This window comes from Emydura macquarii, unplaced genomic scaffold (assembly GCF_026122565.2).
Source record: "Emydura macquarii macquarii isolate MOO-44397 ecotype Brisbane River unplaced genomic scaffold, CSIRO-AGI_Emac_v2 contig_2432, whole genome shotgun sequence".
Classification (NCBI taxonomy): Eukaryota; Metazoa; Chordata; order Testudines; family Chelidae; genus Emydura; species Emydura macquarii.
Genome location: NW_027132569.1, coordinates 240,737 through 253,750, shown reverse-complemented (window position 1 = coordinate 253,750; position 13,014 = coordinate 240,737). Strand labels below are relative to the sequence as shown.

At 40.7% G+C, this 13,014-nt stretch overlaps 1 protein-coding gene across 1 annotated transcript in view; it reads right to left on the bottom strand.

The window, feature by feature from the left end:
* ITGA9 (integrin subunit alpha 9) overlaps window positions 1-13,014 on the bottom strand; it is a 272,113-nt gene that overhangs the window by 74,690 nt on the left and 184,409 nt on the right. Inside the window, exon 19 of the mRNA XM_067562457.1 lies at window positions 289-375. Within this exon, the coding sequence (XP_067418558.1) occupies window positions 289-375 (87 nt within the window). The remainder of the gene's footprint in view (window positions 1-288; window positions 376-13,014) is intronic.

The window sequence follows — 13,014 nt, the reverse complement described above, 5'->3', positions numbered from 1 at the left end:
TTACACAATCATTTTCTGACAACTGCAAAGCACCAGGCAGCTTTCATTAATACTGCACACGTTACAAAGGGCACAGCACTGCTGCTGACTTTGTTCAGTGGGAAAGAGCTGCCCCACCTTAAAGCCATTCTGAAAGACAACCACAGCAGTCCCATGGGAGAGCTGTGAAAACTCAGTGGTGTCACAGGGCCACAATGTCTTTGCCCTGCAGTTCTGCTCCTGCCTCTTCCCTTGGCACAAAAGGGTTCGTGAGCGATCATTCTGAGGGTGAAAGTCTCTGCACATTACCCTGGACTTCGATCTCATGAAAGGAAATCCCACGCTGCACTTGAGGAAGTCTGACTCCAGCAGCTCACAGGCAATGCCCAGCTCTTCCTAAAGGAAGGGGGGGAAAACAAACATGCTGATGAAAGGGTTGTGCTGGAGAGAGATGACCAATTACAAGGAACAATCCTGATGAAGAGAAACAAAAATACAGGGAATGAGAGAAGCCTTTGCCATCCCTAGCAACACAGGTACCAGAACATTAATAGTCAAGACAAAAGGAAATATACATCACTGCACTTCATAATAGTGTCTGTGAACCCAAGATATTGTTAGTAAATGCAAGAAACAATAACAATCTTACAATTGCTCGTGAGGAAAGAAAGGGGAAACTCCGTATTCCAGAGAAGGAAACATATTAGAGTCAGCAGCCAAAAGCGTTCAGATCTTCTGGCCTTCAAACAACTCCCCAACCTTGCCAAACTCATCATCAGAAGCAAACTCCACACAGACCAGGACACACGAACTTGAAGCAGCACCAGACCCTTGCCAGAACGCAGATGCAAAACCTGCAGACATGTCTACAATGATCAACACCCTCCACAACACATCTTTCAAGATCCATGGGTCCTACACATGCCTATCACAACATGTGCTGTTCTTCAACCAAAGCATCAAATGCCCCCAACACCACCTCTGTGGGTGAAACCAGACAAGCACAGTGCTCTCAAATGAACTCTCACACAAAAAATGATAAGACAAAAACACCACATCACCTGTGGGAGACCACTTTCCATCAAGTGATCACTCTATATCTGACTTCTCAGTCCTTGTTCACAAAGGAAACCTGCACAACACCTTAAAATGAGCCTGGAACTTAAATTCATATCTCTGCTGGACAATAAAAACCATGGACTTAACGAAGACATTAGTATTAGTATCATTAGTATTACAACCATGTATAAACACACCCTGCTGCCTACTACCTTCCTTTGTCTTCCTTAGGACTACAAAGGTGTTAATTGCCCACTTCATTTTCAATGCTCTCTTACAACACATGTCAACCCCATATGCTTAACAATGTGTCCCACTTGCATTTAGCTGCCACACTCTGGTTTTCTTCCCCACTCAGACCTGAGGAAGAGCTCTGTGAAGCTGAAAGATTATCCCTTTCACCAACAGAAGTTGGTCCAATAAAACTTCTCACCCAACTTCGCTCTCTCTCTCTCTGATCATCCATCCCAGTCCTTTGGCTTTCCCCTACATCCTCTTTGCTTACTAAAATGCACCACTAAAAATGGTCAAGAGCACATATTCAGGTAATGATTCTCTTCAATGATCAGGCAGCACCACAGTTAAATTACAGACATGTATTCTCTCCTCAGGACTAATGAAAAACAGGATATATCATGAACATATACAATCATACAGGTGAAAAGGATGGAGGGAGTCCCGTAAGGGCCAAAAGCTGATACCATTAAAGTCAATGGAAGTTTTACTGTTGACTTTATTGGGATCAGCAAAATTTTGGCCTTAGATTTCAGACTGTGGTTTTTTATTGTCATTGTCTCTCTACCTGACCCCAGAGCACCCAAATCATTTAAGCAATGTTCTTAGCTTTAAGCATGTGAGTAGTCTCATTGACTTCAGTTGACATAGTTTAAGCATGTGTTTAAAGGTTTCATTGGCTCGGAGCTAGGGACCAATTCAGAAATCATCTCTATTCAGGAAGGGCAAAAAAGCCAACAGGTCTTAAGCACATGGTTAAAGTTAGCATAAGTGGTGTCCTGAAGAGGGATGGACTTAAACACGTGTTTAAATTCTTTTCTGAACTGAAATTGTAAGCTCCTCTGGGAAGGGATCACATCTTGAACTGAGTGCCCAATCAGCGCTCAAGAATCATCATCGTCACTGTCAGTCTGACAGCATACAGACTGTTAATTCTTCAGCTGCTTCTTGTGACAACTGAACGTCAAATCATCATCTCTGGTATCACAGACACAGCAAAACATACCAATACAAAATACTATCCGAACAGGCAAACATGTTATCTTTCTAGTCCAGATGACTCAAACTGACCTCCACTGATTTCATACAAAAGGAAACACTGGAATACTTCTGAGATGTTACTGGAATTACTCCAGAATTACACTAGCAAAACTTACGTCAGAATCTTGCCCTCTAGGTTAATTTTTTAACTGATTGTTTTACTTTTAATTCTTAATATGTATCTATTCCCATGAAAGCTGTGTAGCATAGCGGATGAACTATCTACCTTACATTGTGCAAAGGCAGTGTGCTCAGATGCTGTGCCAAATATAACTACTACGTTTAATTTTTTTTTTTTAAATTAGAACAGGTACAACACAGGTAGTTTTCATGAAGCATTCCCTCCATTCATCAACATTTGGAGATTGGGAAGCTGTGTGTATAGTCTGAAGTTTATGTTAGTTAGTTTATGTTAAGAGAATGCAAGCATAAAAACAGCGGGGTAACCAAGAGAAAATTTCACAGATATTTCAGCTGGGAACATTCTCATTTCTGTGTTGTTGGACCTTCGCTTCCTATCCAACTGTATTAACATATAAACTCCCTTCATCTGCCAGCCTTCACTGGCTAAAGAAAGACTTATTTACATAGCTGTCTCCTGGTGACAGTGCACAGACAGATGTGAGAGGCTCCCTTCTCTCCTCAAATATTACTTCAGAGGCCTTTTCACTAGAGACCTCAGAAACAAGATAACCGAGAGGACTCCATGATCCGATAATGGCAAAAATCCAGTCACCTTTTTGCTTTGCTAGCTGGCTGCTGTCTATTCTTCCAGGCCTTTTGTTTATTGACAACTGGTGTCCAGATCCCAGTTGTTTAGAATACCCTGTTAAGGAAATGATGAATTATGTTGCACTGGCAATTTCTGGTTTTGTTTAAAACTCTTTCAGCATATGTAGCATATTTGATTTGGAAGACCCCTTTACTTAATGAGCACACCACTCTATTTAATATTGTACATAAAAAACCCCACTACTTTAAAAGAACAGTATTCAGGTCAAAGTCACACATTGAGAAGATAGAAAATGCCAGAATGAAGGTGCCTATGCAAAGCTTCATTCAGCTCCCTTGTATGTATGCATTAGGGCACAGTCTTTAATTACACAACCACTTGCTATTTTTCCAGAGGACCCCTACCTCATTCAGTGCACAGGACGGATGGTGCTCACTTAATGAGCAGCTGTTCAATATTTTGTTTTCCCATCATTCTTCAATGTGTGGCCCCAGGCCTTAGTAACTGCACACTATTCAAATCCCACCGTGACGATGGAATTATTAATTTCCTCATGCAGTTTTCTATGGTACTCCTCACTATTGTGTCTGATTGCTTCAAAAATGTATCTTCCCAACAACCCTGGCAGATGAGGGAATGGTATTATCCCCATATTACAGATGTGTAATTGAGGCACATAGTGATGAAGATTGAGTTTCCACTAATTTTGGGTCCCCCTATTTGAGATGTCTAGGACTTAATTTTTCAGAGTACTTAGCATTATGTAGCACTTCATATTCAAAGCACAACTGCACTGATTTTCATTGCAGGTGGGGGTGCTCTGCACTTCTGTAAATCAGACTCCAGGGTATCAAGCTGGGGCCCCCAGAAAATGAGGAACACATAGTTTGTGACCACCTGTAAAACATCTGGTTTAAGTGACTTGCCCAGCTGAGTTCTGTGACAGAGGCAGGGATAGAATCCAATTATCCAGGGCAGCATTCCACTGCCTGAGTCAAGTGGCCATTCTTTTTCCTGCAGTCCAATGCCTCATTCACTACAGACCTTCCAATTTCTGCAACAAATGCAGCAGAGGCCCTACAGACAACAGCTTTTGTCACTACTCAACCCTGATTAATTCCCAGGTAGGTCCATGAATTAAAGTTACTCACTATATCTGAAAATCAGTGTCTAATTATGGGTGTTAGTGGCTAACATTAAGCATTCAAGTTTGAACATTTTGGCCTGTGTGCACAATACAGGGAGTTACCTCTTATGCCTTAATATTTGGGAATAATGCCATTTACTTACATTAGCTGTAGGAAGCATAATTTTAAATTTCCTGATTTAAAAATCTCAAACACAACGTATTACTCATGTAATTATTTTGCATTTAGTTTTATATTTATATTGGGAAGGGGAGTTTAAAAAAAAAAAAAAAAGAAACTGAAGCCATCAATTACCTGTATATTCAAATAAACACACTGGGCCAGCTAAACTGGCAGAGCTCCATTGACTCCAACAAAGCTATGACAATTTACATCAGCTAAGAATCTGCCCCATTACACAAGACTATATAGCAGAGATGTTGAGGTTGCTTAAAATGTACAGCCTAATAAGATTGAAGTTTTCAGTCCAGTTGGATGGTGAAGAAGCTTAGGTTGGAAAACGTTGTTTCCTTCTGAAACGCTCCATGACACATCATATTCCTGGGACAGCAACTCAGACAAATCTCTCTATTATTATGTACACAGTGCTTGTTGGGCGAAACAGTATTCTCCGTTTGGCTCATAACCATATAGCCCCTGTTTCCAGAGTGTTATTTTTCATCAGGTTAAATCAGCATTTTTTTTTAGCAGCAAAAAATTGCTGACAGCTGTTACAGAATCAATGTAATGGATAGGTCAGGGCTGTACATGGCTCTATCCTGACTGAGGGAGTGTTTGTTTTGGAAGTGCAACAATTGATGAGTTGCTTTAGCTCAGTGGTTTTAAACCTGGGGTCCACAGACCCCAGAGGGTCCACAGACTATGTCTAAGATTTCCAAAGAGATTCTCAATTTGAAATTTTTTAAGGGTCCACAAATGAAAACAGGTAGAAAACCACTGCTTCGCTGATCCAATATTTCAGATATCCACCTTAACATCATACGACAGAGGAAGTTAACTGAGGATGTTGGTATTTGTCTCATGAAGGCTTAAGAATGGAGGAAAATGTCACAAGTTACACTCATGCTCTTCCCTAATCTGCCCGTCTTTTTCCTATTCTTGGAACCAACTCCTTTTGGCAAACGCCACAGGCTGGTGCAGATCCATGGTCTACCTTCTCCCCACATCATTTTTGGGTAGTATGTGCCCCCAAGGGCAGTGAAAGGGAATGGCTGCTGAATGTCAGAACTGTGACAGTGTGATTTCCTACAGTACTCTTGAAACCCCTTACTGAATTAAGTTTAAGTATCTTTGGAGTCCCTTGTATTAAATGCAAATTTTATATATTATTGTGGGATTGTATCTGGTTTCTCTAGGCTAGTGTAAGCATTGGGAAGTGCTATGGAGCTTCAAAGGATGTTTTAAAATCATGTGCCAGACAAGAAGGAACAAAGCTAAGTGCATTTCCTAGGAAATACTTGGGGAGAGGTGAATGCAAATTCCCACCTCCAGACCCAATCTACACTGAGAAAGGAACATTTGTCTGCTGGTGTCCTGTTACATGAGGACAAAATCAAAGGCCCTCGCTGTATAAAGGAGAGAATGATTTTGTTGTTCTTGTTCTGAGCCAAACCTGTTATGAACTTGGAAAAGTAAAAGCCTTTGATGGGCTTTGAAGGACTGATCACCAATCAGGGCCCTTATAGGAGGTGATCTCTGGTAAGTTTATTAGCGGGTAAGTAGGTTCTTTTATTGTTTTTAACATGCTTTTGCCTTAAGAATAAACATGCTCACTTGGAAAAAGCTGTGTGGTAACTTAACTGTCCACAATTCTACTGTGTATAGACTCTAGAAAGAATAATGCAGACACTGGCCCTTTAGGCCATCTGGCTTGCTAGGAATAGCGCAGTGTAGGCAGGGAAATGTGCAGGCTCTCTCACAGCCAGGAGAGAGAGACATACAGGTTCCAAGAGATGTGATGACTAACAAGCCATGAGCATAAAGGGGGTGCTCCGTAGCAGGACCGTGGACAGAGAATACAGGTGCAGTTGTCCTGATCTTTGACAGTGCCTATACCCTGGCTTTCATACAGAGAGTGTGGTGGGGTGGGGCAAAGCTCCTCCCCTCAGCCCTACACAGGCACAAACTAGCCTTTACTGCTCCAAACAACTCAGGATCACTACCAGAGGAGATTAAATGACTTGAAGAGCAATAGTTAGTTGATATAAACTACCCTACCATATAAATTTACACAATTTATAAAGAATTCCAGCAGGGGAACTGCTCATTTTAACTATAGATGAATTAAACAGGAAAAGGAGGTGTCAGCTTGTGGAATTATTACCTGCCATGCCACACTAGAGGTTTGGGGAAGGTAATGGAACAAAATTAGAGCAATATTGCTTTGCTAACTACACCGAAGTCATCATCTGGGGATATAGACAGAACAATTCCGATTTTGTTCCTTTCCAGTCAAAGTGAACTGTAACAGAACCGCAGGCAATATAAAGTAGGTTAACATTAAGAAAATGGCTGTCCAGCATTAGAACAGGTCAAACCAAATCAGCCTTTCACAGCACAGGTTTTGGCACTTGGAAAGCATGTCTTCCCCTTTATAGTATTTAATGGTCTATAGACTGCTGATATAAAATTGGAGCAGTTCCATCACTGTGCTGATATATTTTAGGTAGATGTTAGAGGACATCAGTACTAGAACAAATCCTGCACAAAGAGAGCTCCAATTTGCCCTCCCTCCTCCTGAAATATACATCAGTTAAAACATTTTCATCTCTCTCTCTCTCCTATTAGAGGGATAATTTTCAATTTAGTTTACACCTGAAAATTTAGGCCATGGATAGAAGAAAGGGGGGAGGACTAAAGGAAAGAGATGAGGGTAAAATCAAGAGGAGGTGAAAGAGTGGCAGTCTGGATATACATGAAGCACAGTGCCACGTTAAACTCAATCAGTCCAAAGACATGAGAGGACATGAGATACGCATTCTATCCCAGCAAGGCTCTATGTCTGCACCAAACACTTGTTGAAGAAAAGCAATGCTGTTGACTGCCTTGCACGCCTCATCTGACATTGCCCCATGGGAAGGATGTTTTGGTGCAGACCAAAGTCATTCTTAAGGACACGCTCCCATCATCTAACAGCATCTTTATAGTCACATACCCACACGTCCTACTGATGGACCACTACTCTGAGCTGTGTTCATGTCAGCCGCAATACATTCATCGGAAGGTGGAAACAAGACACTCTTTGCTTGATTTCTGACTGATGCAGCACCATGGGGGAAGTTAATAAAATGGGCAATATTAAGAATTATGATTACTCATATTACACCATGGTATGGTTTGCACTCAGAAATATAGGCAAACTATCCTCAGCTTCCTTTTGCGCCCTGCTGGCTCTCTCCTTTTCAAAGAGGGCAGCTCCTAGCAGACACACATCTTTAAGCTTTTTCAGGGAGCTGAATATGGGCAATAAGTGGATTTTAGGGTTTGGTGTAGTGATGTGCTGGATAAAGGTCTTAGAGAGTCCTTGTTAAAATTACACCACCAAATTGAAGGGAGAGTTTGGCTGATTTCCTTAACTCTGATGAAGTTCACTGCCTCTCTGGCAATATACTCAGTTTATTTTTCAGGAACAAAATACAAACATTTCTAGAAAGTGCACTTAACAGAAGTTTGTTTGCCCTGTATTGCTGTCTCCTTCTTTGATTATGGTTAAGTAAAGCATTTTTGTTTAGATGGAAAAAACAAATTAATAGATTGCCAGTGTCTCTCCCTCATGCACACACCCTGGCACAGAGAGAAAAATTCTGTGGAACCCTTTAAACAAATATTGGCAGACCATCATTGCTTGGTGATGTTAAGAGGTTGTTTAACTTGTCGGGCTTTATCCGAATGCTCCACTCTCTCCAAAATGTACAAAAGGACAGTGACAAAAGCAACATGTCAGAAGACCTGGCACACATTACCAGGATGTACAGTTTTGTTGCTTTGCTTATCACGTGGCATCTATTGTTTGAGCGTAGCAGTAAAAACAATCTGAATACAATCCACAGACATGTGTTTGATATTTTAAAAAATCAACACACCCTCCTCCCGTGTAGTGTCGTGAACCCAAACACAACTGCACCAGATGTCTGCACGCAAACCAGAAAGTGAGTCTGAGCAGAAGCAACAGTGAACCTGATTAGCCCAGTTTTATTTGTCACAACTAACTGGTGAAAAGCAAAGTTGATGTTTTAATACTTTTTCAGTTTTAATACACTAGGCCCTGATCCTGCAACCTTTAACACACAGGCCAATGGCTGTACCCATGTGGAGCCATACCGAAGACATTGTGGCTCAGAACGGGCATAGTAGCTCGCTCACATTATGGGATTGGGATCCTAAAACGTTATTGATAAAACACAGGTGAGGTAAGTAAATGAACAACTCCAATTTTCAAAAGGAAGTTTTGTTTCTTAGAAGTCACTTTACAGCCCTAGTGCACACTAGTGCACACTAGTGTGTTGCTCACTAACTGGCCCATCTAGACCCTTCTGGCGTGCACTAGAAGTTCCTTACTGTGCACAGATGTAATCCTATATTAAACAGTTCTACATAGGGAATTTGTAGTACATTCCAGCTGGCTCCACAGGTTGCGTGCAACACACTAATCTGCCCTAGAATTTGCACCCCTCTATTGTAGACTAACGCACCACATACACAAGGCTTTATACTCATGCCTAAGTGCTTGCAGGACTGAGCCAAGTTAGTAACCATACTTTGACCACGGAGGATACAAGAGAAAGGAGGGGCTAAAAAACAAAATGCTGTAGCACCTAATCTGAAATATTTTTCTCAGTCCTTTAACTGATCATATGATAAACTGTTTTATACATAATTGTTTCATTATTATATTGTATGTGTATACTAAATTTCTGAATGACTGTATCTGATAAACTACAAATGTTGTTGATTAATTCCTTTGGAAGAATTTTTTTATTAGGGGGAAAAAAATGGGTTATCAAGGTAGATGCTTAACTTTAAGCATGTTCTTAAGCTCCATGGACTTCAACTTATGCTGTGCTAAATAGGGATGCTACCCTGACTCAGGGCCTAGGTAAACATCTTTCTCCAACAATCAGGTCAATTATTTAGATCTGTATTTAATATTAATAGCTTCAGCCTTCCATGCAGTATCCCTGAAGATGCGGGTGTTCACAGCTAAGAAAATTGTTTGCTAAGTCCTTAGTCACTATGCCCCTGGGCTATGCAAGTGCCGCATTACCCTATCTTAAAAGAAAGTCGCAACTCTGATGATATTTGAGGGTTTTTAAAAAATTGTTCTTTATATTCTTGCCTTGGCTTTCCAACCATACTGATTGACAGCCTCCCAATCTATGCTTTTCCTAGAATTTTAAGGTTATGATTTTTGCTTTAATTCCATCTTTAATTCTCATCGCCCTACACTCTTCATAATGTTTTCATTGAAATGTCTTGGATGCTGGCATTTTCAATTAATTTAATATGCCTTACAGACACCAGTAGGGAATGTTATCTGACTTTCTTCCATGCTAACACCGAACAAAAGTCACTGGACAACTTCAATCACTGTAACCCACACATTACATAGAGAGAAAGAGAACAACTGAAAATGCTGCAGTTCTTCACGTTTTTATAAATGGACCAATCTGGGCTGAGTATCTGCACTCTTAGCAAGTGCAGCACAAAGTAATTTAACCTGATCAGCCCCTCCTCAGGCATTAAACAGAACTATTTTCAAGGCACAATTACCTGGGTGCTAAATTTTTGTGCACTATGGAATTTTTTTTTTTTAAACCCTACATGAATTAAAAGATAATGGCAGTATTTATAAGGAGAATTTCTGTCTGCATTGTACAATAATACAACCTGCAATTACTTTAATATTGATTCTAATCAACTTAAAATGCATCTTTGACGTTGCCTAGTTTAATTGTCACCCCGAGTGCTGTCTCTTTCTCCATCCTCTTCTTACAGTTTGGAAGCTGGATGTCTCCTTCCCTATGCCCCCCTCATCCAAATCAACAGCATTGTTTTGTTTCTGGACAGATAGTATTTCCTTCATGTTCATGGGCCTGATCCTGCCAGCTGCTGATTTCCCTCAGCTCCTTTTGATTTCATTGGAATTTGAGAGCACCCAGCAGGTAGCTCATGGGCTGGGGAGAAGGGCTCAGCATCCCACAGGATGAGGGTCCATAGTACTGATAAAGTAAGTTTTTCTCTCAGCTGTCTCTTGATTTAAGAATGCAAAAAAGCACTTACACCCAAACTTCTTGTACTGTCAATATCCAATATTCCATTCCACCCCCTAATTGCTGGTTGAAGGAGCTCTGTCCTGCTACAAGGGGAAAACAGGAAGTGTTAGGAAACACTCCCATCCAATCCAAAGATTCTTTCTTGAAGCCACAGGTGCTAATAGTACAGCAGAGTGAACTGGGGAAATCAAGGAATCTTGTTACCAATAGCTGAAGATGGATGGATGCAGATGGATTAGGGTGGTCCATGTAAGTTTCAATGAGTTTTTGGTAAAACTAGATGTGGACTTCTGGTAGCAAAGACTGCCTCCATTCTAATCCACTCTCTGAAACCATGTTTACTCAGCAGCCTCAAGGAAACTCTGCTTTTGTTTCACCATCTGGAAATAGTGTGCACAGTTCTCAACCTGCCAAGATCACAATGTGTGACAAAGATTCACGATGAAGGACACAAAATTACACATGCAGTAAACTTAAAATGAGAAGGTCTTGATTCCTTTAAGCATAAAAACGCTTTGTATAACCTCAACTTCACGATTCTTATTTCTGATGTAAGTAATTTCCAAAAATAAAAGTGAGGGGGCATCAAATGTGTGTGGAATACAGATAACTATGGGCATGTCTACACTGAAAAAAACCCAAAAAAAACGCAGCAGTGAGTCTCAGAGGCTGGGTCAACTGACTCATGCTCACATGTCTCACACTACGGGACTAAAAATAGCAGTGTACACGTTCCTACTTGGGCTGGAGCCTGAGCTCTGAGACCCTCCACACACACACCCCACCCTCCCCCTGGGTTTCCCAGCATAGCCAGAACAATGTTTAGTCCCAGGCTCTGAGACTCGCTGGCTGTGGGGTTGGGTTTTTTCATATTTGAGGGAGGGGGAAGAGGGGTTTGCAGTGTACACATATCTCAAGGATGTAAAATGAGAGGCATTTGAGTGGTATGATGAGAATAAATACCCACCGTTGTGAGGATAAATTACTGTAAGTGTGCAAATTGACATGTTAAGCATAACTCTGGAGAAATATTACTACAGGAAAATACATCTAGATAAGGACTGCCACAGTTAGATATTTTCATGATTAAACTTTCAACATCACTTATGCTTTTTGATGCAGTTGGACTGAAGACTTCTACTTGGGAATCAAATCAAGTGGTAGATATAAAGAAAAATGGGATGGAGTAAATAGACTTTTGACTTAGATGTTTTTTAAAAGGGTGTTAAAGGAACTGGCACTATCACTTAGAGACAAATATTTCCACAACCAATAAAACCAGTACTGTATTGTAAATGATAAATTCTCCTGCTCTAAAAGTGAGTGTTTAACATGATCCTAATCCTTAAAACACTTGGCTGCACAAGTAACTTTACATACATGTTCACATGCATAAAGTTATTTGCATGTGTAAATAGCTGCAGGATGAGGCCTTAATGAGTCCGTCCTTCTCTTTGCTATTTAAAAGTATATTGAAGGGGGAGAGGGGGGACATCTCGACAGTTGTTATATAAAGGGGAAAAAAAGTTTTTTTGGCATTAGACACAGATTTCCTGTCGTATTCCATGATCTCATTAGTAAATGTTGTGGACACACCCCACCCCCAACTTCCAGTAACCCTGGCTTTGCATCTTGGATTCTCTGCTTATTTTGGGGAAATGACTATTTCTAAGTCATTAATTAAAGTTTTTTCTCCTTCCTCACTAACTGAGGCTATTTATGGCTCATGAGATCATAGATCCTGACCCACAGAGGAAGTCTCTGAATGGAGGGGGAGAGAAATAGATATTAAAAAAACAACTCTATTTATTGGATGTTTAAAATTTATTTATTCTTCCCCTCTCTCTTCTGTAAATGTATTTTTAACTGCAGCAAGGTTAACACATGTGAAAAGAATTCCAGATTCAAATGCAGCAACTAAGAAGCATTAACGGTGATAGAGAGTTAGAACATCATTAAAAAAATTTATTAGCATTTGACCCAAACCAAGAGCTTCAGGAACAGGCTTACAGAACATGACCACTTTTCTCCTCTGACAAGGCATGTGTGTGGGAGCTGGTGTAGTGGGAGGGAGGGAGGCACTTCTATTATTTAAATCACAGCACTCCCATTCTGAGCAAGTTTAACTCCTTTGCTACCAGACCTCCTCTTACCCTGCTTTGCTCTTGTTTTAGCTGAGCAAACCAATTAGATTTACTTCTGCTTGATTTTTGCCTTTAAAATATTAGATATACCAACCTTCCCTGTGTTTACTGGAGGAGTGTTGAGCTGGTGGTGGGGCGGGAGGGGGTGAAAGTAAGGCCTCAAACTGAAGGGATGGGGGTATTCATTATTTTATAAAGGTCGGCGTTTCTCCCGGCAGGAGTTTGAATTAAACAGGCATTAATAATTTTTTAAAATCTGATAAAAATCCTCTCCCCTCTCAATTGCTGAAGATTCAGTGACTTATCATAATCTCACTTGGTCTTCAACTTGGATTATTTGCGGCATCTCTAACGAGCCCAATAAAAGTTAGGTTTCTGCCTATTTCACGTTACACAGTAGTTTG